At 50.2% G+C, this 24,811-nt stretch overlaps 4 protein-coding genes across 4 annotated transcripts; 3 read left to right on the top strand and 1 right to left on the bottom strand.

The window, feature by feature from the left end:
- Positions 1-435: 435 nt before the first annotated feature.
- BC939DRAFT_480196 (OPT oligopeptide transporter protein-domain-containing protein) lies at positions 436-858 on the top strand (the record flags this gene model as incomplete). Its single annotated transcript, XM_051558916.1, has 1 exon — positions 436-858. One exon carries the CDS (start codon positions 436-438, stop codon positions 856-858), a length of 423 nt encoding a protein of 140 aa, XP_051408618.1.
- Positions 576-10,089, bottom strand: BC939DRAFT_287965 (armadillo-type protein). Its single transcript, XM_051551268.1, has 9 exons — positions 9,716-10,089; positions 9,409-9,607; positions 9,114-9,327; positions 8,789-9,013; positions 8,589-8,700; positions 7,973-8,494; positions 2,291-7,880; positions 1,854-2,182; positions 576-1,762 (listed from the first exon to the last, which is right to left on the bottom strand). The coding sequence occupies exons 1-9, from the start codon at positions 9,867-9,869 to the stop codon at positions 1,008-1,010; spliced, it is 8,100 nt and encodes a 2,699-aa protein (XP_051408617.1). The 5' UTR covers positions 9,870-10,089; the 3' UTR covers positions 576-1,007.
- A 588-nt stretch (positions 10,090-10,677) lies between these two features.
- BC939DRAFT_287954 (secretory pathway protein Sec39-domain-containing protein) lies at positions 10,678-16,623 on the top strand. Its single transcript, XM_051551267.1, has 4 exons — positions 10,678-11,831; positions 11,919-15,092; positions 15,177-15,336; positions 15,442-16,623. Exons 1-4 carry the CDS (start codon positions 10,796-10,798, stop codon positions 16,547-16,549), a joined length of 5,478 nt encoding a protein of 1,825 aa, XP_051408616.1. The 5' UTR covers positions 10,678-10,795; the 3' UTR covers positions 16,550-16,623.
- Positions 16,624-22,308: 5,685 nt separating this feature from the next.
- BC939DRAFT_462334 (uncharacterized protein) lies at positions 22,309-24,592 on the top strand. Its single transcript, XM_051557120.1, has 6 exons — positions 22,309-22,728; positions 22,832-22,878; positions 22,981-23,187; positions 23,271-23,765; positions 23,849-23,964; positions 24,043-24,592. The coding sequence occupies exons 1-6, from the start codon at positions 22,347-22,349 to the stop codon at positions 24,197-24,199; spliced, it is 1,404 nt and encodes a 467-aa protein (XP_051408615.1). The 5' UTR covers positions 22,309-22,346; the 3' UTR covers positions 24,200-24,592.
- The last annotated feature ends 219 nt before the right edge of the window (positions 24,593-24,811 follow it).

Raw genomic sequence — 24,811 nt, 5'->3', positions numbered from 1 at the left:
GCGCTCCTCATCGCGATATTCTTCATCCTCCCCGTCGGTATCGTCCAGGCGATCACGAACCAGCAGCCAGGACTGAACATCATTACGGAATACATCATCGGATCGCTCCTTCCAGGCCACCCCATCGCCAATGTCACATTTAAGACCTACGGATATATCGTCAATGTCCAGGCCCTGAACTTTGCGGCAGATCTAAAGCTTGGCCATTATATGAAGGTTCCCCCACGGATCATGTTCCTCGTTCAGTTGGTCTCTAGTATTCTTGGATGCATTATCAACCTCGTCACCGCAACCTGGCTGCTCAACACTCGCCCGGATATATGCACCCCTGCAGGCTATCCCTTCACCTGCCGCTCGACTAATACCTTCTACTCCGCGTCTGTGATCTGGGGCGCCATCGGCCCAGCTCGCGTCTTTGGTGACAGGATCGGAGCCATGTACTCTCCTGTGCAGTGGGGCTCTCTCATCGGCGTGTTCTTGCCCCTTATCTTCTGGGCATTCAGCAAGCAATTCCCCAAGATCGCCTGGCTCAAGCTTGTTCACTGGCCCGTCTTGCTCACCGCCACATCCTGCATGCCTCCCGCACTGCCTTATTTCTTCAGCAACGGCCTTTTTGTCGGCTTCATCTTTGCGTATCTGCTGAGACGCTACCGCTACCGCTGGTGGTCGCGGTACATCTATCTGACGAGCAGCGCACTTGACACCGGCGTCGCGCTTGCAGGCATGGTGATATTTTTCGGGATCCAGTCATGGGGTGGCCGGATGCCTCACTGGTGGGGAAATCCTGACATTGAGAACGGCGACGTAAACGCCCGGGCATGGGATCATTGCGGACTCTCTGCAGCCAGCTTTTCTTAGGTGCAGTCGGTACCTGCACCTCCTCTTCATTATATACCAAATAGTGCCACATGTAAAATAATATCAAGTACAGCATACACCAAACGTGCGTTTTGAATTGTCAAATTTAACGAAAACTATCTACGCCCATATCTTTCTGACGCCTACTCCTACTCGTCGTCATTCGTCCCGAGATTCAAACCGCCAACAGCATACACCTCCGCATCCTCTTCAATCGCCTCTGCGTCCTCCTGTCCATGCAGCTGTTCCACTCGCGCTCTCTCGTTGGCCGCCAACTTGGACAAGATACGACGGTTGTAATCCGTCAGCGCCTTACTGGCCGCCATATCGATCGTTCCCAGATACTTCTGGTATACAGAGTCGTCTTTCTGCAGTTGCAGAGTAAACAGCAAGGCTCTCTCCGCAGCCAATTTGATAGGAATGACGCGTTCCCGAACCGATGCCATCATTAGTGGAACAAGCTGGCTCAAATGAGGCTCCACCAGCCATGGCGACTGTCTCGCCACGGCGCGAATACACACCAAGATTAACCGCTTGGACTCGAGGTTAATATCCTGGGACAAGTGTAAAGCCAGCTTTTTGATTAGCTCGCCAATCAGTTCCTGGTCCACCTGATAGGCCTCGTTGGTGATCATCTTACCGATCACCAACACGGCCGCCGTGGAACTGCTCTCAACGGAGTTGGAGATCGCAGTCAGTGCGGCGTTGGCAACCTCCTGGACATGACCAGTCTCAATGATGAGCTGAGGCGACTCAACAAGCACAGAATTCATAGCAAGCATCGACGCACTCAGAGGCACAGTATCACCCAAGATCTGGGTCTGGATTAGGTAAGAGGCCTCCTCTGTGCTCTGGTGCTTGCAGAACGCGCCCAGCAGCTTAGCAGAGGTCAACCACATGGATTCTATGGAAGAAAGGGTTGAAGGAGGAGCTGTGTTAGAAGAGTGTCCATAGAGACAAGGCAACTGAGGTAACTAAGATGAAAAGTTCCTTACCGGTGTTGCTGGCTTCCATGCCCTCTATAACAACGCCAATAACAGCGCGCTTGGCGGCGTCGCTCATGCCAGCACCGATCTTGCTGACGACGTTCTCCAAGGCACTCATGACAGTTTCCTTGACACCGGGCTCGCTCGATTTGATACCTGCCACCAACTCCGTGACCAAAGGATCAACTCTGGACTGAAGCGAGATCAGGATCGACAGTGCAGCCGCAGCGCGAACACGAACAGTTGTAGACGTGGGGTCCGTCAACGACTTAATAAACGTACGCTGCAACTGAGGCAAGAAGGGTTTCAGATGAGCAGGGACTTTCTGGAGAAGTAGGCTGTAGATTTGTGAGTAATAATAAAAACATATTAAGAGGTTAAGAGGTTAGTAAATTGCACATAATAACAAAAGTGAAGAAGCCATTAACAGGATCCGATAGATGTACCTGAGAGTGCTCAAGATAGCGCTCTTGACCTCGCCAGGATGGCGATCACCAACAATACGAATCAGAGGACCGGTAATCTGCGTGACAAAGGGCTTGAGAGCGTCGGCGGATGTGCGCTGTATCAGGTCGCTAATACCCAAAGCAGAGGCTTCACGGATCGAATTGGAGCCGTTCATTAGACCCTGCAAGAAGATAGGCAGCAGGGGAGCAATACCTTTGGGCAGACAGAAACCAGGCAAGTCCACGCCAGGAGTGCCAACAGCACGGACCGAGCGACGTACGGACTGAACCAGACCCTCCAGCTCATCCTTGCGGACAGTGCGCGTAACAGCGTTCAAGGCAGCTAAGGCACTCACGACCACAGATTGAGTACGGTCATCCAGCAAGTTGATCAGGACACGAATCCAGTCAGAGACATAGCGAGAGATATCCTGGGTCGACTCGGCGCAGAAGGTCGCCAAAATGTTGCATCCAGAGGAGCGCTTCGAAGGATCTTCGGACTTGACGAGCTCGAACAGCATCATCATCAGGGTATGAGCACCATCCGCATTGTCGATCGACTGTAGCAGAGCACAAATAGTCGTCTCCAAAGCCTCGAGAGTGTCTGGATCCGTTTCGCTGACCTGCGACTGAATAAGGGCAGCCAAAATGTTTGTCAGACGGCGATTTAAGGCCGTACCGGCAACAGAGACCAGGGACCCCAAAGCACGAGCGTTGAAAGCAGTAATTGGCTGAGCAATCAACGTGGGAATCAGCACAGGGAAAACAACATTCGACCGGACGGCCATAATCTCCTTGAGACCCTCCAAAGCGTACTCGGACTTGTCGCCAGTATGAAGGTTGGCCAACAAGGAGGGTAGAATCTCGTCGATGGCCTTGGGTCCGACGCACTGGTGCAAAGTATCGAAAGCCTGAGCAGCAGCCTCTCGGACGTCGGGAGACTCGTCCAAAAGTGCCTTGCGGACAGCGGGAATAATTGAGTCGACATAGTCCGTAACGTGAACTTTTCCAGCAGTGGCCATGATCTCTGAGAGACCGATACAGACACCCTGACGAGTATCGCTTTCGGAGCTCTCGAGACCAGCTTCGAGAATGGGGATAATCTCTGAAAGAACTGCTTCGCCCAGCTTGCGAACCAGGTCTCCCAAGGTGCGGGCTGCGACCATACGGCGATCGTACGATGTGGAGGCCAAGTTGCGAATAATCATCGACATGATCGTGGGCAGAATCTCTCTCAATGTACGAGGAGTATTGGTGACCAGTGACTTCCAGACGGTGAGTGTGGCCTGGCGAACAATGGCCGAGTTGTCGGCACGAACAATGTACAGCGATGACAGAACACGGTCTCTGCGTTCGCGGCCAAGGACCTCCAACAGCTGTTTGCGAATGTTATCGGACCGACCGAACTCTTCAGGTTCATCTTCCTCACCCTCGTCATCAACACCAGCCTGCTTGCTGGTGCCAGTGATACGGAACAACAAGTCGCCCATGAGTTGAACAGAGGACTGACGAATACGCCAGTTGTCATCAAAGAGACCACGCTCCAACTCGGGCAGGAGCAAGTCGACAGCCTTGGTGGCATAGTTGTTGATGATCATCTGACCGGCCTTCAACGAAGCCTCTCTAACGTATTCAGACTCGTCCGCAAGTCCCATCAGGATGGGTGGGATAATGCGACCTAGGTAGGGCTGGAAGCGCTGACCAAACGTAGCGGGAAGATATACAAGCAACGAAATGAAGCCTTCGCGAATGTAAGACTTGGGTGAATCTGTGTTGACAATGATCTCAGGGAGCAGGCCTTCCAAGCGCTCTAAACCAAGGCCAGCGAGAACTTCCGAGAGACCCTGGGCTGCTCCTTGGCGATCGACACCAGAAGTATCGGATTTGAGAGTATCCAAGAGCTCATGGACTAGGTCGGGGAAATTGGATTCGCCCAGTTTCTCAACCAATGTACCAAGGGCCTTAGCAGCGGTCGCACGCGCATCGGGAACAGGATCGATCAGAACCTCCTTGACTCCAGGCAAGAGACGTGGAAGGTAAGGAATGAGGTCCTTCTGGTCAGTCAAAGAGGCCATGTTTCCGACAATCTGAGAGGCCTTCTTCTTGATATCAGTAGCACGCTCGCGGAGACCACGCTCCAAAATAGGCATGACCAAGGCCAGAGAAGGCGAATCAATATAGTGGACAAACGAGGTGCCCAATAGAGCGGTCAAAGCAGGATGGGTCTTGGTGTTTGGATCACAGAGAGCAGCCATCATGATAGGGACAAGGTCCTGGATCTCAGGATTAGAGATGACTTCACCGAATTGTGTCAGAGCAAGGCGGGCGGCATCTTGGACAGCAGTATGAGAGTCGGTCAAGACATCCGAAAGGCGAGGAATGATGGTCGGCAGAGAAATCGATAGCTGCTTGGGAGCACAGAAGGCCATGGATCCCAAGAGTTCGACAGATCCTTTCTTAGTGCGCCACTGGCGGTCGTCCAGACCAGCGAGGAGCGAGGGCATGATCAGCTTGACGCAGTGTCCCGAAAGTTTGCCCATGATGGCACGCGCGGTATCCGAGGTCGCCTGACGGACATCCATTACAGGGTCACCAAAGCAGACCAGCAAAAGCGGTAAGATCTGGATGACATACGGCTCGAAGAGACGACCGAGAGTTTGCGACAATGTCTCGAATGCAATCATGGCACCTTCACGCGCATGTGCATCCTTCTTATCATCGACAGCGGCCTTGAGAGAAGCCATGACGGAGAATTCCTTGAGAGCAGAGATACCACGACCTTTGATAACACCAGCGAGACCATAAGCAGCGCCACGGCGCTCCGAGTACTTCTTGGAGTGGAAAGCTTTGTCCATCAAAGACTTGAGAAGATCCGGGACCTGGTTGGGAATGCACTTCACCAAACCAGGCAAGCAGTTGGCGACAGCAACCTGGACAGGCTCCGAGGGTGTGCTCAGTGTTTCGATCAGTTTCTGCACAGCGGAAGGAATCTTGGGAGAGGAAGGATCTAAGTGACGGGCAAGAGCACCGAACAGGATAACGGCGGATTCACGGATACGGTCATGGGTCTCCGAGTTGCGGGCAGGTTCAGAGAGGTAGTTCTCAAAGACGGGGATCAGAGTGTGGACGTTCTCAGCGCCGTGGGCAGTGATCATAGCTAAGCCAGCATCCAGCATGCCCTGACGAACATCTGCGCTTCGATCACCTAAAGCATCCTGGTGGATCAAAAACTCGGCAAAAGGCTGAAGGTCACTGGCTGTCATCAGGGGAGCAATATTCTTCAGCGCCATTGACAAGCCAAAGCGCTGGTCAGAGGGATCCTGTCGGTTCAAGGACTCCTGGATGACGAGGCCGTACTCGTTATACTGAGGAACGATTGGCTGGGCCTTCTCGTGGTACAGAATGTAAATGGCGTTCAAAGTCGCAGTAACAGTGTCGGGATACAGCTTGACGGCACCAGCGATGGCCTTGGCAGCGGCCTGGCGAACGAAGCCATTCTGGTGAACAACATAGGGTAGCAGGGCATTCGCATACGTGGGCTCAACTTCCATTCCGTTGTCTTCCCAGAGTTCAAAGGCAAGCTTGGCATTGGTGGGATCCTCGTCATAGCAGGCCGTCCAAAGTTCGCGCGAGAAGTCAATGACGGTCAGTTCCAAGGATTCAAGAGCGGCAAGGGCAGCTTGTCGAACCAGAGTCTCGTTGTAGAGCAGACCTCCAAGAAGGGTGTTGATCTCGTCCAAGGAAGCAGTGTCACCCATAGAATGTGTCAGGTCTCCAAGCGAAGTCCTGGCTATCTTGGCAAGTTGAGGATACTCCTTAATGATCGACAGTAAAGAATGGATCATCTCCTTCCGGGGCAGCGAGTCCGAAGCTCCTGAAAGAGCATGGAACGAGACAATGTCGACAGCGATCTGTACTTGTTCCTGCGATGCTTCCTTGGCATCTGCAGCTGACTTGTCAGAGCTGACAATGCCGCCGTTTTGAAGAATGTTGTGGATCAAAGGGAAGCAGTATGCAAAGCTCGATGGAAGCAGAGGCTGCTTCTCAGTGACAAAACGAAGACGGTAAAGGACACGGGAAACAAGTCCGTCTAAAGGCTCCTCCAACCAGTTCTCGGGCACTTCCTTAACATCCAAGCTGCGGAGCGTAGCCAATGCCAACGGCTCACGAATGGAGTCGAGACGATCCGACACACAGCGACCCAGCGCCAAGTAGGTATCCACGGCAACGGTTCCAACCAAAGGACCTCCGCGTTTCACAACGCCGTTCAGCAAGAGTCTCACAAGCTCCACCAGTCTAGCTGTCAGCTCGTCCGAGTTGCCGTTAATGAGTGCACGAATCGTTGCCAAACCGCGCATCAAATGGTTGTAGGTGTTCTGGACAGATTTGCGGATCTTGGACTCCTTTGTGAGTTGTGCGTCGACAGATGCCTGTTCATCCCTGGTCAATTTTGATGCAGAGGCAGCAGCAGAGGCAGCAGAGGCAGTAGGGGCTCTCTTTGTTGAGGAGAGTGCCTTCTTAACATCACGGTTGAACTTTTGCTCGTCAAAAGCAGGACGACCGCGCTCGGCTCCTCCTTGCTTCTTCATGCCCTTGAGGACATCAACAAACAGTTCACCTTCGGGATGCTTCCAGATACCGATCTCCTGTTCGCCGATGTTGTCCAGCAGCTTGGCATCCAGGTCTTCCTCAACATGGCTCAGAAAGATAGGAATCATGGTTGAGGGAGCGATAAAGACAAGACTTGAGATGGTAGACATAGCGGCCTTGTACATCTGTGGCGAAGTCGATTCCAAGCTGGCAGCATCCATGACGAGTTGCTCGATACGGTTCTGGTAGTCTGAGACAAGGCGTCCGGGATCCAGTCTCGCGCGTTGCACCATGCTCATCCAGTCGTACTTCTTAGTGGGCGAAGCAATGGCCTGGTGGTGAGACAGCACGATCAGCTCAGTTGCAACCTCGGCCATGACGGTCTGATCGCCTTCTGCGTTGTGTGTTGTGATGGCGGATAAAATTTCTGAAAGACGGTATGCAGAAATATGAGGGTCGGTGGAGATAGTAGAAGCGGCGAGGGCGGGGGTAGAGTCTTTTACAGGGGTCTCAATAAGCGAGACCCATCGTAGGAGAGCCTCCCTAATAATGGTACCAATCTTCCTAGCATCATTCTTTGCACTGCGCTGTAGAGCATGGAACGCCTCCTTACGTGCATCCGCGTATGGTGACGCTGCGGCAGAGTAAATGAATCCTGTACCGATAGCCATCCTTGCGTCCTCTTCGATGGTCTCCTCCGCCACCAGTGCCTCGAGTGCATGTACGAACCACACGCCCTCTTCGGCCGTGGTCAATTTTGTGTAGACCTTATCAAACAACACAAGGGAAGGCTTTGGCGATGCTACGAGTGCTGACTTGAGAAGTTGACGGGCAGAGCCATCACCACTCTGAGCAAGGCGATAGGCGGCGCTCACTGCAACATAGCCCTCCAATGGTCCGTCCTTGTAAGTCAGTGGTGCCTTCTGAATGTTGTTGTAGGCGGTAATCAAAGGAGCCATGAACAAAGAAACGTTTTTGACAGATTCTGAAGAATATTCCGCTAAAAGAAGTAGAAACGAAAGAAGTTGTTAGCCATCTTAAGTGGTAACTGGTGAAAGTGCAGAGAGTAAATTAAATGTATAGCCAACTTACAGTTCCAGATCAATGCACCCATGCCACGTGCCCATGTCTTGCGGAGGGAGGCACGGGGGCTGGCAAGAGCAGTAACGCCAGCTTTGATGCTTGTCGCGACCTCAGGAGTGTCCTTTCCAGCTGCCAGGAGAACCTGAAGATGCAGGATGGTGGCGTCAATACCAAAGGTAACAGCAGTCTCGTTCGACTCCTTGCCAGTCATGGTGATCAATCCCTGAAGAGCTTTAGTTGAAACAGCCTCTGACTTCGTTGCTGCTGTCCTTCCAATGCAGTCGTAGAAGATGCCACGGTGGTCAGGGGACGACACCTTTCCTGTGGTGAGCTGCTTTGTCATCTCTGTTACCACCTTCAGAACGTGCTCCTCCTCCTTGGTACGCTGGGCGAATTCTCTGAAAAGAGCGATGGCCGATGTCCTGACCGATTCTGAACTCGAGCGCAATCCGTTCAATAAGGGGTCCTGAAGTGAAGAGCTGAAAATGGAGGAAGGATCAACCGAGAGAGCCTTAACGAGGTGGACTAGCACTGTTCATATGAAGAAAAAAGTGTATCCTATTCAGCCGGTTTTGCTCAAACTTCTTACGTCCAGACCCAACAATATACGTGCATGGTTTCTTACAGGCAAAGACAATTTCTGGCGCACGAAGGCAAAGACGCTCAATAGTTGGTAAGAAATCCGTTTTGAATAGCTCGAGGGTCACATAGTGGTGAATGAAATCGTTAAAGGCCACCTAGTTGAATGCAAGTTAAAAAATGATGAGATGTCAATCCACGATCAGCGTGCAGATATTATCGCAAGTGACTGAGTTGGCCACTTACAGCGCATCGTGTAGGCACGGGTTGCTTTGATGAGATCAGGTTGGTAAGGTAGAATTTGACGATGGCATCCCGATGAGCAGCAATATATCCCTTTCCAGCCTCAGCGTTATGTCTCAATCGAAGAGCGACATCCACCACGGTGCCCATTAATACAGAGTTCAGATATGTGGGTGCGGTCGTTCCTGTCGTCAGATATTCCAGAAACATGGGGATCGAATCCGCGTTCTGTGTGTAAAAAAATTAATTAGACATCAGAATTGATGGTCAGTTGGCGCTTCGAAGAGACAGGTGAAGGCGACGTTGTGCGGCGCAGGCGTTCAGTTACCTTGCGAATGCAACGACGAACATCTGCAACGGCTCCGTGGGCAATGCTCTTCTTTTCCGTATCCACCAGTCCATCAATGAGAACAGCCTGCGATCCAACAAGAGGTTTGATATATGGCGATGGGCTGTCTCCTGAAACAGTCAACGTGCAGTTGAGCAACACGTTGATCCAGTTCAGGACCACAAAGCGATGAGCAGCTGCTGTAATATAAACGCTGATCAATTAAAAGAGACAGATTGTGTTAATGGTATCGCTTTGGGTGCCTGGTGTCATCCAGACCTTGCACTATGCTTACCCATCCGTGCTCTTGGCTGAGAGTCGTTCGGTCTCCTTTTGCATCGCGGGCACCATGACCTTCAAGAACTCTTCCGAGTTCCAGGCATTGAGTTCCGTGAGGATCTCAAGGACCGTCAAGCGCGATGATCTGTCATTATAGCGCGGGTATGAGATGAACAGGATATGGACCAGCGCTGGTAGTAGCTCCACCGGCAAGTCTATAGACGACAATACATTTTCGTTGTTAACTGATGATAATCCTCTGAAGGCGTTCAAAGTGCAAGTTGATCAACGCACACACACAGACAAAATCTAAGCTATCCTACCTTTGCGTTTAACACGAACAAGGAGCAGGTGAAGAAGCTGCGTGCGCTCGTTGATAGACGCGGTTGTAATGGAGGGCAGCAAGGTCTCCTTGATGTACTCTTGCCAGGTGTTTTCAGAGGGGTCGTGCGACCCCATAGAGTTGTCAGCCTGCATCAGTAAGTAGATCACCGACTGTTGACTTCCTGCTCGGCGAATGTCCTGTGAAGAGTCGTGAGGGAAGGGAGAGGACGATGACACCTTTTGTGGGGGAGGCGGAGAGAAGGAAGGGGCGGTGGAGAGTATGGAAGGAAGCAGCAGGGTGGGATGGGTGATCGAGATTCACCTTTGCTGCGTCTTTTTGTCTGTCTTTGTTTTTTTCTCTCCAATAGCTCCAACTGGCACTCATTCAATTGAATTGTCAATTTAAATATTTGAATGGACCTCAGAACTCACTCAGCCACGAGAGAACGCGTCACTCCGTCATTTATGCAGCAAAAAAATGAAGCTGTTTGGAGCATTGGAGCCGCAACTCGTCGCTTCAGACTACGCCTCCCAAGACCATGAGTGTGAGATTGGCAGTTCCAGGCGGTCTCTGCGTTGGCTCCCGGAAGGAGAAGCCAATTTGCTGCTCAATGGATAATAAGCTGACCTCTCTCGCGGAGCAATTAAGTTCGCGGTGTTAGCTATCTTCACGTACTGAAGGAAAAAGTACCGAAATTGGCGGTATTCCATTTACTAGGTGGTTCTTCTTCAAAGATTTCTTTGCCGACTTTTTAGTGAACCTCCATGGTGTCAACATCTCTTCGATTTAATGGAGTAGCTTCATATATATTTATAGTGCCGTCCTTGTACTACTGGTTGATGCCATAGATATCGTGACGGAAAGGAGCATGGTACAGCGTGGGCCGGTGGTAACAGTGACAAGTGGTTTGGTCAAGTTGAAGGCCGGTCACAGTGCATGGCTCTACTCTTGGTTCCATGGTCCCAGAGCGCTTTCTAGTCAACTTTCATCCCATTCATCTTGCAACAACAACAGACTGTCTTGAGATCGAATGAACTGCCAGCGGACACAACAAGAGTGAATAGATCAATACCCCGACATGGAGAAACAACGGCAGCTGTACGACGTCGACACCATCGCTATCTGGACGCCTAACGACAATGCAGACGCGTCGCTGACCTCCTCATCAAATGCCTCCTTCCCGACTTCGGGCAACCTGCAGCAACAGCTTGACGAGTTTGACAAGGACGCTAAGCGAAAACTTGCTCGATGGAAGCAGTGGTTCCTTCGACGCGTTGCCGCCAATATTTCGCCCCTCTTCCTTACCACCACTGTTCCCTCTGGGATTGCCTCCACGCTCACTCCGATAAAGTCGCCGTGGCAGATCGCGCTAAGTCCTGACAGTCATTTCCTAGCAGTCAATCATGAGGACAAGATCGAATTCAGAACACTTAACTCAAGTTATCAAATCGTTCACTCTGTCTGGGGAGCAACCAGCCAACAAGACCTGTACCCAAAGTGGAGGAGGATCGCGTGGAGTTTCGATTCGAAGCTAGTGGCAAGAAGTTTCAGCAACGGTACAGTGGAAATTATTGATACGAAAGGAAGGCTCATCGGGTCGATTCTGCCCAAGATTCAGCAACAGGATGCACCAGTAGAGGACGAAGGGGTCTCGAGCGGTGGCACCAGTCAATTGTTTGTCGAACCCCTGTGTTATCTTGGATTCGTCAATACGAGGAAGAGCAAGAATGAAGATGGTTTTGGAGTCAAATTCAACGGACACAACTATGCATACGAACTCATCACGATCACATACGACGGCGCCCTCAGGAGCTATCTCTTCAACACGCCTGAGGCATTAGGCCAGTCCGACTCCACGCCAACGTCGCCGTTAGAGGATTATCCTAAAAGAAAAAACCTCCAGCACCGAAGGTCGTTGCTCGCAACGCAATCGCTACTGACACCAAGGCAGAGCTCATGGGCAAGAGAGGGCTATTCAGACCCAGGTTTTTTTTGTCCCTACCACACATTCACCTTTAAGGATACTTTCAGGACAGTAGCATGCGCCAGCATTGATGAACATAACGGCATTCTGTGCGTCGGAGGTACTCCGCACCAGAGTAAAGAACCAGCAGGTAAGTCGGACACGATGTTTATGTTGATTATGTTGTATGGGTCGTTCAAAGGTAAATCTACTAATCCGGATAATTCACATATTATAGACAATTCTGGCACACAGGCGGGTGTACAGTTCTGGACGATTGAGCGAGACTCGCCATACTATCAGAGGTATAACACAGATGGTCAACTCCAAAGTTCAGTCGATAGTGTCTTGGACAGAACGCCTCAAGCATCGGACGCAATAAGATACCCAACAGGTCTCTCCGCGATCGGCCCGACTCTTCAAAAACTGTTCGAGCGCGATGTCTATCTCACGAACCATTCCGTTCATACGATTGTTGTCCACGAAAAGTACGGAGCGCTTTCATTGGACAGCTCAGGGTCTCTCACCAGTTGGACATTATCCAAGGAGCGCGGCGGGGTGTTGAAGATGACATGGAACAGCGAGCATTTAAACTACTATGCCAGATCCGAAGAGCACAGCACGCTTTCCTTTCAAGAGTTTCAGGAACTGGTGAAGGAATACCAGTCCAACGGAACATCGACACATTTGATCGGAGTGGCCAATGGACGGTGTGTCTCGATGCGGTTTTGGGCTGAGGATGCCATTCTACTGGGGTACGAGAGTGGAGCCATGATCGTCCTTCAAATCCCAGAGTTGATCAATATTTTGGGTCAGGAGCCCAAGGTGTTTGCCTCATGCCTCGAGTTCACTAATTCTGGATTCAGCGCGCACGATGAGCAGGTATTTGTCATTGAGGAGATCACCAGGATGATTCGTGCTCGTGTGGTGGGGGACCGGTGGATCATGATGACGGACCAGGAGGATAAGGCCATGGGCGAACCAACCGAGCAGGAGATCGCACAGATGATGGGTAATGAGCGCCTTCTCTTCAAGTGGATTGCACAGCTGACAAAATATTTTGGGTCCAAGGACGCCGACGAGCGCCGAGCCAAGCTCCAAAGACTGATCCTTGTCCCCAAGCGGACCTTGAGCCTATACCGGATGCTTCGCGTGCCACCGGAGGAGCTGCTATATCGCAAGTTGGAAGGCAGGGACTACTCTTCCGCACTAGCCATCGCTACAACTTATGAGCTGGACACAGATGTTGTCTACCAGTATCAGTGGAAGCAACTCTCTCATATCAGTGCAGACGTCGTGTCGAACTTGCTGGACAAGATCACGGATAAGCAATGGGTTCTCGCCAACTGTCTTGAAAGCGTTACGGAGGACCACGAAGGCATCAGGACGCTTCTTGAATACGGTTTGCAGCTCACCGATAGCCTTATGGACGACATTATCAGACGATACGAGCTAGGTACAGAGGTTAAGATTGACTGGATTCGAGCCGCCGCCTCAGGAGAGCCCATGAGAGCCAAAACAAGCGAACTACTACTCGCGGTTCAGTTAGCCGAACGGGAAATGTTGTGGTGCAAGTATCGGTGGTATTTTCTGAAGTACCTTAATCGGCTCTCAACTTTTACTGAGTTAACCATCATGGAAAAGCAGTGGAGGACGCGTGAGGAAGCCAGGATTTCAAGGCTGCTATCAAAACATCCCAAGACTAAAGATCCGTTGGACCCACTCGGTATTCTATACGATGACGCCGCGGACCAGAGAACTCCTCCATTACCGCTTCTCACTGGGTCGTACAACACGTTTAAGGACATGGATCTATCTGCTCTGGCTCGAATTTATGCAGAAGCAGAGTTCATTGAAGGCGTCAGGATCCTCTTTACTCGGCACAACCGGGAGACGTGGCCGTGGAGGATGACTACGCTTAACCGCATTCCAGAGACATGTCCGACGGAGGCGTACAGGGGCCTTTTGCCGCGACTCGACCCAGCAACGAGAGTGGAAAAGCCATGGGCGCCGGATCATCCATGGAGAGAACTTGACTGGGCGGAAATTCCAGAGTTAAGGACACTGGTCTTTGGATCAGCAGATCACGAAATGGATGCATATCTACACCAGCAGGCGTTAGCTCTGGAAGAGCGCAAGGCCGCCCACGGAGGGAATGAGGCAGTATCGCTGGATATGGTGGCCATCAAGCAGGAAGCCGAGGAGATTCTGCCGTCACCTCTCCCATTTCCTGCTTCGGGTGAGGACCTCTCGCACTGGTATATTGATCGAGCACTGGAGATCGACAGGAATGCAGGACAAATCATCGAGCAGCGACGCCTTATCCAGTACGGCACCGACAACTATATCCCACTACTGGAGACGATCAGCGAGGATCTGGAGATTCTTTACAAATTGCTGTACGAGATTAAGCCTGATAACCGCCGACCAGAGGCAAAGGCAATGTGGGCGGATACGGTTCAGGATCTTTCGCTCGAGCAATTTTCGCTTATGAACCCGATGGAGGTGGTTCAGCTCTGTCTAGGCATGAGTGATGAGCATACAATCGTGCAGGACATTCGACGTCTTGTACTGCCCTATCTCACAGTTGTTATCCCACGACGCTGGCAGCGAAGCGACCCCGTCCATGTTCCTGGGCAGGGCCTACCCGCTGGACAAGACTCTCAGAACCCCATGTCGTATCTGTATGCCTTTCTTCTGAGACAGAGCCCAAATCACCTTTCATGGGTTGGTGCTGTCATTCAAGCCTCGAAGCCAGTGTACGAACCGGATGAGCGTATTATCAGCAACGATATGGAGTTGTCTTGGCTGACGATGTCGTGCATGTACGGCTGCAGAACCGTGGACGAATGGAAAGTGATGAGCGACATGATCGTCTGTTTGCCAATGTTTGAGCAGACGGAGGACGTGGACGAGACCATTGACAAGGTCCGCCGAGCAGAGCTTCGCAAAAACATCTTTGTTACCTTTGGAAGCGATCTCAACACCTCTTCGGCGCCGGCTCAGGATCGCTCTCGGATATCCCAACAGTTGGATCCCCTCAATATGTATCCTGCCTTTGTCAAGTATGCGCCAACGCAGGGACTGATGCAGCACGCTCTCGATACCCTTGAGCAAAATTTGACTGCTGCAGAGACACTGGCGCGATACGACCTTCCTGTGCAGCTCTCCTGGTTCCTGGAGAACTCGGACTCGGAGGCAAGCCAGCTGCAGATGGTCACCAAGATGGCAAGACTCGCTAGTGGAGGACCGGAGAGAATGGGTGAGCGCTTTGAGAGCGACGACGAGTGGATGTTGCTTTTGGAGGATTTGATCCGATTACGCGGAGGCGAAAAGGGAGGTGGGGTGTTGGGTCGGGTTTCCGAACAAGATATTTACAGAGAGTACCTGGCTGGTGTTTTGAGCTGCGGAAGTAAGTCTTTGAAAGTTCTGCTTATTTTGATGTATCATATTTTTAAATCGACACTGACAGCATCAAACTTGATGACCCTGCTAGAATTCGAGCTCGCAAGGGCGATTTTGTTCCCACCAGGAATGCTCCCACCGGTCCGGCTGGCGACAGCTGAAAAGCTGGTCATCGATTGCTCGAATGAGATGTTTAACAATGCGACCTCTGGCAACAGACATCAGGGACTTATGAAGATGGCATACGATTGGTAAGGGCTTTAGTTCCTCACTTGGATTTTTTAAGTTCGTAGGCGGCGCACGAGCAATTTGGGCATTAACAGAATTTGGAATATTTTATTTATCATCTGTTGTAGCTTGAAAGTTCTTCCAGAGACCACAAATATTCGGAAGGAGATGGATCTGATCGAGGCCACCAACTTCATGACTTCGACGTACAACCTCACTGCCCCAGGAAGTAGCACTACGATTCTCCCGTTCCAGATCCGTGCGACTGAGAATCGACTCTCGTTGGTGCGACGGTTGATTATGAGCCAGGAGAACGCCTACCGTGATCACGCTGCAATGCTCGAGCTAGCCATCAAGGTCACCGGTATCGGTCAAAAGAAAACATTACGGCAGCAAATCGAGATCCAAGTTGTGGGCATGCTCATCGAGGCAGCTCTCAAAGAGAAGAATCACGTTTTTGCGATCCAACAAGCCGAACGACTGATGGAGCTGCTCAGAACCTCAGGAGCGCTCGATATGAATGCAGATGGATCTCCAAGGATGAGGCGGGTTGTGAAGAGCAACAGCTTCGTTACTGGTGGTGGGGGCAACAGTGAGGACAGCGCATCGACACCTTCGCGACCAGATTCTCCTTCGTCGTTATCTTCCCGGCCAGGATCAAGAGCTGGGACGTCATCTGGGCCCTCTACCGCGGCACATGGGCCGTCATTGCAAGGACTTGGTGATCCTGATGCCAGGAACCCATGGGAAATATTTGTCCAAGTCGCAACGGAATCTGTAGGACGAGAGTATTCTAAGCGAATGGCTGTTGCTGGATACGCGCTTGCTTGTTGTCCTGCCGACAAGATTGAGAGCGTGTTGGAGTTGTGGAGATCACTCGAGATGGAATCTGTACACGCGCCGGTACCGGAAGTCGATCCTCGTCGTGGTGTGGCTGGGTTCATGTCGACCATGATAGACAGGTCATCGTCTGGATCCAATGGTATGTCAGCGCCAGGGCTGGGCTATGGGACTGGGTATAATCCCAATAATGTTATTGTCAGTGGAGCCGGAACGCTGGGCGGAGGTGGGGGTCCGTTGGCCGAGATCATTGGACGAGTAGGCACAAACAAATCGAACAGCACGTACCATGACCATACTCGGAGAGAACAGAGTATGAACAGCCATGCTGAGCAAGAGGGGGGACGGAAGCGGGACAAGCTCAAGTCGCTGGTAAGCTCTATCTGGGCACAATAATATCAATATAAAAAAAGCAATCTAGGGCTCTGGAGCCAGAAAAGTATAAAATAAAAAAATAAAAAATCTTTTTTCTGTCTTTCTCTCTCATTCACTCTCTCTCTGTCTGTCTCTATCACCGATGCCTACCACCATCCTACTCTGAACTCCCTACAACATGCCCAAGCGTGAAAAGTGCAAGAAAAGCCACGACCGCCAGACCTACTACGCATGCCCGAAAAGGTATTTCATGTCACGCTCATTTCACACCGCAGCAGCCAGAGTGGGTGCTACAGTGGGTGCTTAGTCTAAGGTATACTCATCTCATTCTTCCTTTTCTTTTGTTTGCACCTTACGAACCCAGCCGTGCTCTATCAAGTGCAGTCCTTGAGATTGGCCAGCCAACAATCTCGTTTCCGGCGGTTCGTGCATCTCGAACCAAGCGACGTCCCGGAGGAGAAGAGGAGCCCTGTTGTTCGTGTTTCCCCAAGGACGCAACAGAGGGCTGTCATTTCCGAAGAGAAGGATCGTCTAGTCCGCACATATACAAGAAAGCGCAAGAACATTGACGCCATCCCGGAAGTGGAGGAGATTAAGCCCTGGAAGTCGGATAAGCGCAAGCGCCAGAAGGTGGATAAAGGCAAGGGTCGGATGGTCGAACTCCACCCTATCCCTGAGATCCACGGCCCCGTTCCTCCACTGCCGAGTCTATTTGGATCTGCCTATAACATCCAAATACACATGCAGGTCTTGGGAATGGGGATTGCCTCTCGAGGTGAACCAGCCAATGGAGGATGATATAAGTATCCCTGCGGATGACTCTGGCCTGGATAACATCGATGAAAGTATTTTCACAGATGATTTTGCCACTGCATGGGACCACAAGATGAGGCAGCCAGTAGAGGACGCCGTGAGCATCTCTGCGGATGAGTTTGATAGCCTGGGTAACATCGACGAAAGCGTCTGCACGGATCGGTCGTGGTTCGAGGACTTTGATAATAATTTTCAGTGCTGATAAGATGGCAATGCTCTTTCTTTTCGAACAGTAAGCTCTCGATGGCATTGCACTCTCTTTATTGTCAACACAACTTTTGCTTTGTTCAAAATAAGCTTCTCTCACATCCACCATAGCCAAACACCCTTTATCCTTACACGTTCACTGCTTGACCCTTATCACTCAAAGTCATTCCCCTTGCTTCTCCCCAACCGCTCCATCCCTCTTGAATTGACTATCAAGAACATAGATACAACGTGGAGACAAGCGTATGTGAAGTGTGCCCATAGTTCTTACTACATCGACATTAGTCTCCATGCTGACTCGACACGAATTATCGAATCTATAGACCTGCTGCTGGACCTGTTAGGGCACCTCGAGTATGTAAATGTGGTCAATTTGGCCACTCCAGAATCACCTTCAAGGACTGCCCTGAGAATCCCAATAGCACGCCCGAAAGGGAGGTTCTTTTTATTCCTCTCACCAGACGCGCTGATTTAATTGCCGCTTACAATCGCCAGCATAACGCATTGGATTTAGATGCTTTACCCCTTGCATGGTGGCCTTTCAATGAAGATTTGGTGACAGGCGTTGATGTCAAAAATAACCTAAATGCAGATATTGTATGGCCCAAGGTATGAATGCAGGAGCGGCGCAAAGATACTTCCAAGGGAAACCCCAAGTTCACGCTTTACTGCTCGGAGGGTCGCATTGTACTGCTCCCGGTATATCCATGCAAAGAACTACTCTTAATCATCCTGTCTAATCACCGTTCTTCAAATCTATTATTACCATAGAAGAGGAAGGCTTCGGAGGAGGATGCACGGCCACCGAAGCGCGTCAGTCCTTGTCCAACCGATGGTGATAAGGGAATTCATGCACAGACTACAGGGAAGGAGGAGGATGAGGGAAGCGAGGCAAATTCTTTATCTGTCTCCAGCATTAGCCTCTACGGCGAAAGCAAGGTTAAAACCAAGTTGGATCTGAAGGTTCGTCAGCTTAGAGTGGAGGAGGCGCGAATCGCTATGGAGCGGGTAAAATGGGAGGCCAAAGTGAAGAGGGCGCAGCTCGGTCTAGAGCGGACAAAATGGAAGGCGAAAATGAAAAAGGTCGAGCTTGAGAAAGCAAAATTACTTTTTCACATATTAATCAGCTTTCAGTGGACTAGGATTATAATTGTGATTGCGAGAAATGTAAGGATATCTCCCATCTTAAACCCCACCACTATGGGAAGTATATCAAAAAAGACGTAGCATTGATAGATACAGATCATAATTTGAATAGCATTGAAAACCGATATTTGCATATTCTTGTTCTATATGGCTATCGCGAAATGTTGCTATTTTTGTGTGTTGTTTCTTGGGACTTGAAGACTTCTGTTATACTGGGCAAGAGAGCTAGCGCGTTCCATAGCATTATTAACTATCAATATGCCAGAGAGAATCCTCTCTTCCAGTGTTGCTTCTTTAGCTCCTAATATCTCGCTCAGAACCTTGTAAATCAACCATTTTTTGAACACATAATGGTTCCTCAGCACCGGGTTCCGTTCGTTGCGTCAGGATTTCCTGTAAGGTTTGTTCATACTCCAGATAGATGGTTTGTCGGGCAGCTCTTCAGAGAACCACTTCTCCCAATGTGTATCAAGGTCAACACTGCGAGGTTACGTTCCAAAGACAGTGCTAGTCGGTGTGATTTGAAGCCTAGCGCGTGCTATTTCGTCTGCAAGACGTTCCAGCTCCAGCTTTTCGTTCTTTGGCGCCGCAGACGTCGGTTATCCATGCATCTATGGAATTGACTCGGGTAACTGCAACAAATGTCCCTGCTGCTGTAGCCCTTCCTCTAGCTCCTCGTACAATTCTTGTTGTGGCTCCTACTGCTGCTGCTGTCGTTGCAGATCTCGCAGATAATGCTGCATTTACTGCTCCTGTTGTCGATGCTCGAGTGACGCCTGAGTCTCCGCATTGCCAAAGACCAGGCTGGCATTCTTTGTGATATCGTGGAACGCGTGTGTTATGAATATCATCTGGTGGCCGAGTCCTTGATTTGGCCTCTATATTTGGCGTTTGACTGATCGAATCTCATTCGAATATGTACCTCCAGAGATGCTAGGGCAGTTTTTATGGTGCGAAACTCTTGCTGGATAGCTGGCGCATTAGCGGTTAGATTGTCTGATAGAGGTGATTTTGCCATTCGCATGCTCTCCTGTAACCGCGAGCTGAATTCCTGGAGCAACGTGGACGTGAAGGCCGGCATCTTGGTGAAGGCATTATGTTGACCACATAGACATAATGGGTTGTCTGTAATATACATCAGAGCAACTGCATCCTGCAGAGTGTTCTTGCGTAAGTGAGCCAAGATAAGCATGAGTTGCATGGCGGAAAATTACGCAGTAGGGTAGTCGATTTGATGGGACTCTGGCCTGTTGAACTCTTCAAGGTTATTTAGCATAACGTTGTCGACCCATCTAGCCCAATCGCTGTTTCTTGGAAACAGGTTCTCAATGAAGGGAAAGCTTTTCCTCTGGAGTTCAACTTTCGGGATGATGGTGTTGCGTTTAGCCAAAACTCTCCGTTTGAAAGGGTAAAACCGGCCATCCTATACGGAACCTCCTTTGGGACTGAGCTCAAGTAATGTGTAACAAGACGACGATGGTTATACCACTTATTAAATGATATATACATAGTACACATAACACATACTATCTACAGCTCGAGCAAATAGAACGCGAGACAGCTCACAGGACATATTTTCACGTCCTTGTTGCGAACGCGACACGAATATATCGTGTGGTCTTGGTTCATCTTCCCTTGAGTGATCACAACCGCAATCCCTAGTGCAAACTGCCTCCCTTGCTCGCGGGTTGCATCCTGGTGTGGATATATGTTGGACAACAAAGTCTCACGCACACTCTGGCCGTGGGTAGTCATGAAGTAGTTCCATGGAATAGAAACACGATCACGGGCTCCGATGATTTTGAGGGTCCTGGCGCCGCCGTTTTAATGCTTATAATTTCGAGTTCAAGGTGACTTGAGTAATCGCTTCAGGATCGGCAGACTGTATAGTCAATTGCGTGATTTTTTTTCCACTTGTAATGCCTGTAAAGTGGAGGTCCGGGACAAAGGCAAAGGATGACCAGTGTTGGAGCGAGGCACAACGCGCTCAGAACCGCCACATTCATTATTATGCGTAACGCTATTGTGCACAAACCGCAACTTGTATTTCGTTACAACCGCACTGATTTCCTGGGTGTGCAGGGAGGTTTTCTCTGGCGCGATAGAGCGGCCAGCTATAGACTTTTGTTGCTCATAGAGATGAGCAACAGCTTTCGTATGCGCATCAATGGTTTCAGGGGAAGGGAGGTCGCCCTCATACATACTTTTTTCTCTTCCCTTCTCTTCACTCCCATCCGCAATTATTATCCTTCCGCACAGTTTACTACGCGAATCCATCACTTTTTTTATCGTCTCTGCACCTTCTTCTTGCCCACGATGACTTCACGCTTCGTTGACCTTAGTCGTCCTGATATCCGTAAGCCACGGCGTCGTCTTCCTTTAACCGTGGACCGTGTAAATACGGCAGACCGGCTGCAGTCGCCGCCACCACTGCAATAGACTCGTTTTGTCGACTCCTCGTCGCTGGCGGTCGACGAATCGTCCTTTTCACAAGCACCGGCGGGCGGTCGATCGCCCTCCCCACTTTCTTTCGACAGCGATAAATCGGTGGTTGTCAAAACAGAGCCGACGTCTGCACCATTCACGAGGTCCATCCGCAACCCCATCCTCCTGCGGCCGGATCCAAGGCCCTATCCATCACGGCGGGAGCGTCGGGCAGCGTTGTCTGTCGAGTCCGATTTTCAGGAGGCGGCCATGGAGTGCATTAGGAAGCGATACAAGGACGTTTGCGAGACGTTGAAGGGGCTCGAGGAAAGGCTTCTGGCGGATGTGCTCCTGAATCAAGAGGAGGGGTTCAAGTGTATGTACCAGCGCGCGTTGTACAACGAGTCGTCGCTGCGCGCCGAGATGCGTACGATGCAGCACGGTCCGGAGCAACTGCTTGAGCAGTTTAAACAGATCTTGGACCGTATTTATCGCACGGACGTGTACCCGGAATAGATGCATCTACTAAAGCTGTTTTTTAAACATATCGAATTGAACTCGGTTATCCTGCCTGACTGGAGTAACTTGAGGTGGTTTCACAGTCGACCATGGTGCTGGATTGATGATCCTTAGTGTAGTTGATAGTAGGGATGAGGATCTACCCACAGAGACGAGTATTGACGAGGTAGGAATAATAGAACGAGTTGCTGGCAAGACATGTACAGCGCGGTCGAGACGGAGGGATAGAGTCATGAACAAGCCCGATCCTGTGGTTGACGGCTCTCGGTGGGGGCAGGATTTTCGATTTTCGATTTTTTGGAAAGGGTGGAAGAAGTGCCGGTAGTTTAGTGGCTCTGTGGGCCAGTGGTTCGGGGATTCAGTAGTGCGAAGGTTCAATGGGTCAGTGATTCGGAATTCAGTGGTTCGAGGTGTCTCGGACCCCGTGGCGTGTGCCGCGGGCAGTTCTCCTAGTTAATAATATGCGTATTCCCCATTCCTCTGAATTGGACGCAGACGTACTGGTAACAATATAAAAATTCTTCACGAAGGCTGTGTGAGGTTTTCGGAGCTGCTGGGGAAGGATCCAAATCCATTGGGCGGCAAAGTCGCGAAGCTGCTGTAGTAGAATTTGCTGTAGCTGTCTCAATTAACTAGGTGTGCTCAAGTCGCATACAAAAGCACTGTATTGAGCAAGAACCAAAAAGGAGACTGTGCTTGATATGTTGTGATGCTATGGATGGATTTCTTTGGGGCATCTTCAAGGAGGGTACCTGTATCGGTCACGAACCAGAAAAGAGGCACCCTCTTATCTAAACCCGGCCCTGTTAAGGGTTACCAGTATATAATCATCATCCTTTCTCCATCGTGTCCTCAGTACATCGGACAGCACAACGCATCAATGGACAGGACAGCAGAGTTTAAGGCTGCGGTGAATTCGCTGCTGAACCGAGGCCACATCCAGACACGCCAACAACATCATTACAGCAATGTCAACAGTTCTGCGCGCAAAGGAAAGGAAGCGGCGGCCTATGCGGAGTTCTCGCGACTGGCGGTTTCTATAGGAAAAGACATCGCGGAGACTTCTATCAAGCTGCAAAAGTTGACCAAACGCAAGTGCGACTCATATTTTATCTGCCATGCTGTCGAGACAAGGGGAGCGTGTATATTCTAACATAGTCATTACTCTAAAAATGGGCAACCTTTTAATAACAGTGGTCAAGCGAAAAGCACTCTTTGACGACCGGCCTGTCGAGATCTCGGTAAGTGAGATGGGCGCGACACTGCATTATGACGCTGAGTACCGTCTATCTTGCAGTTATTGTCCGCACTAACATTGCTTTCTCGTTTTTACTCACTTGCAGGAACTTACGTACGTGATCAAGCAAGACCTCTCTCGACTCAACAGCCAAATCCTTGCTCTCCAACAACATGTACGGGCCACAGCCGCGAAGGCCAACCGATTAGCACGTCAGATGGATGAGCATTCGACCAACTTGGTCATTATTTTGCAGTCAAGGCTTGCCAACATTAGCATGGGTTTCAAGGAAGCACTGGAGATCAGGACAGAGGTATGTACTATGAGGAAAGTTGTACTTGATCATGAAAGAAAACATATGTTTAATCTGTCTGTACTTACATGGCACTTGGATAGAGCATGCAAATGACAAAAAAGAGACAGGATCAGCTTTTGGGTTCTGGTCAAGGCCATCCTTCGCAACTCCAGCAGCAACATCAGCAACTAGGACCAGGGATGACGCAGCAGAAAACGCTACAATTGCCACAGACAAGCATACTTTCATCACTCCGCAAAACAACAAATTCGCCACTCGGTCTCGTCCCCACATCGGCTTCGCCATCCCAACTCCCTCATCAGTACGACAACAGTATACCCCACAATGATAGGACTTCACCATTCATACAGCCGTCATCCAGTCGTGCATCCCCGTCGCCAGCTTCGTATCCGCAGCAACAGCAGTATTCCAATGGAGCGTCGGACGTTGACCCATACGGCAGCAGTGTTCATAGGAGGAAAGGAATCAACGGCAGAGCAGACAACTTTCATGGGCAATACGAAGATGATTCGGAGGCCGCTGGTCCAGCATCTATGCTATTTCAACAACAGCAGCAAGCACCGCACGTCGATCAGGTCTGTAGAGCATTTGCTTGACATGAGTTTTCATACACAGCACTATGTCCAACGTCTTGTAAACTGACAGAACTCTTCAATAGTATACTCAAAATCGATCGACTGCAATTGAGGCAGTGGAGTCAACTCTTCAGGAACTTGGCGGTATCTTCCAGCAATTAGCACAAATGGTTGCGGAACAACGCGATACGGTTCAAAGGTAAAGGCACGGTTGCTTTTTTCGTGGACGATAGGCGTATATTAGATCTTTTCTTTTAACCATTCTTTAAAACTATAGGATTGAAGCAAACACAGATGATATCGAACTTAATATCAGCGAGGCACAGAACCAACTCCTGCGATATTATCGCAATATCTCGTCGGACCGGTGGCTCATGATTAAGATCTTCTTGACCATCATCTTTGTGTTCCTGGTCGTCTCGCTGGTTTCGTAGACCACAGGAAGTTTCTCGTGTTGTTCTGAAAAATAATATAGAAATGACTAAAAAGGAAAGTGTGTTTGGCGGTTCCTGAACGAGTGACGGACACTACGCAGAATAGAAAGAGCGGTGCCCACGATAGCCTCTTGTTTTCTTATTTTTTTTTCTTCTGCTATGTTTATTGTCCATTCTCAATACACTTAATCCACTGACCCCTTTGATCCACGTCTCGTTGTACACTCAATACCTGGAGCAACTTTACAAATCTCTTTGCATAAGTCGTAACACACGCGCTCAAATATGGCCCTTTGGCACTGTCAGTCTGAAGGCACCTGGGTACTCTTCACTCATGTCGATTCAAGATGCAGAATTCATTCCTTTTCGAATGAGAATCAGACCACGTTGGAGAAATTCCTAATATCCTTTGTATCGTCGTCTTTGGTTCTTGTAGGGTCCATTTGATCCCAAATGCCCTGCCGATTTTACTCCGTGCTTCGAAGACACCATCATGAAGGCGGTACCAGCCTTTTTCCTGCTGCTTGCTGGCATCCCTCGTCTGGTCAAGCTATCAAAGCGATCGACCTTGAGACATCCTTCTAGAGATTGGACATACATCGTGAAGGCGGT

The sequence above is a fragment of the Gamsiella multidivaricata genome (genome assembly GCF_025024155.1).
Source record: "Gamsiella multidivaricata strain RSA 2152 chromosome Unknown BC939scaffold_71, whole genome shotgun sequence".
Taxonomy (NCBI): Eukaryota; Fungi; Mortierellomycota; class Mortierellomycetes; order Mortierellales; family Mortierellaceae; genus Gamsiella; species Gamsiella multidivaricata.
This window is presented reverse-complemented; position numbering and strand designations above follow the sequence as displayed.

What these genes read in the sequence shown, in the direction of transcription:
- BC939DRAFT_287965 (XM_051551268.1), bottom strand. Translation starts at nt 9,869, where the DNA reads ATGCAGGCTGACAACTCTATGGGGTCGCACGACCCCTCTGAAAACACC. An exon ending in TTCGTCGTTGCATTCGCAAG is followed by an intron (nt 9,014 to 9,113) that starts GTAACTGAACGC and finishes TTTTACACACAG; the next exon opens with AACGCGGATTCGATCCCCAT. An exon ending in CATGGAAGCCAGCAACACCG is followed by an intron (nt 1,763 to 1,853) that starts GTAAGGAACTTT and finishes TTTCTTCCATAG; the next exon opens with AATCCATGTGGTTGACCTCT.
- BC939DRAFT_287954 (XM_051551267.1), top strand. Translation starts at nt 10,796, where the DNA reads ATGGAGAAACAACGGCAGCTGTACGACGTCGACACCATCGCTATCTGG. An exon ending in TGGTGTTTTGAGCTGCGGAA is followed by an intron (nt 15,093 to 15,176) that starts GTAAGTCTTTGA and finishes TGACCCTGCTAG; the next exon opens with AATTCGAGCTCGCAAGGGCG. An exon ending in ATGAAGATGGCATACGATTG is followed by an intron (nt 15,337 to 15,441) that starts GTAAGGGCTTTA and finishes CATCTGTTGTAG; the next exon opens with CTTGAAAGTTCTTCCAGAGA.
- BC939DRAFT_462334 (XM_051557120.1), top strand. Translation starts at nt 22,347, where the DNA reads ATGCTATGGATGGATTTCTTTGGGGCATCTTCAAGGAGGGTACCTGTA. An exon ending in GCTGCAAAAGTTGACCAAAC is followed by an intron (nt 22,729 to 22,831) that starts GCAAGTGCGACT and finishes TTTTAATAACAG; the next exon opens with TGGTCAAGCGAAAAGCACTC. An exon ending in ACCGGCCTGTCGAGATCTCG is followed by an intron (nt 22,879 to 22,980) that starts GTAAGTGAGATG and finishes ACTCACTTGCAG; the next exon opens with GAACTTACGTACGTGATCAA.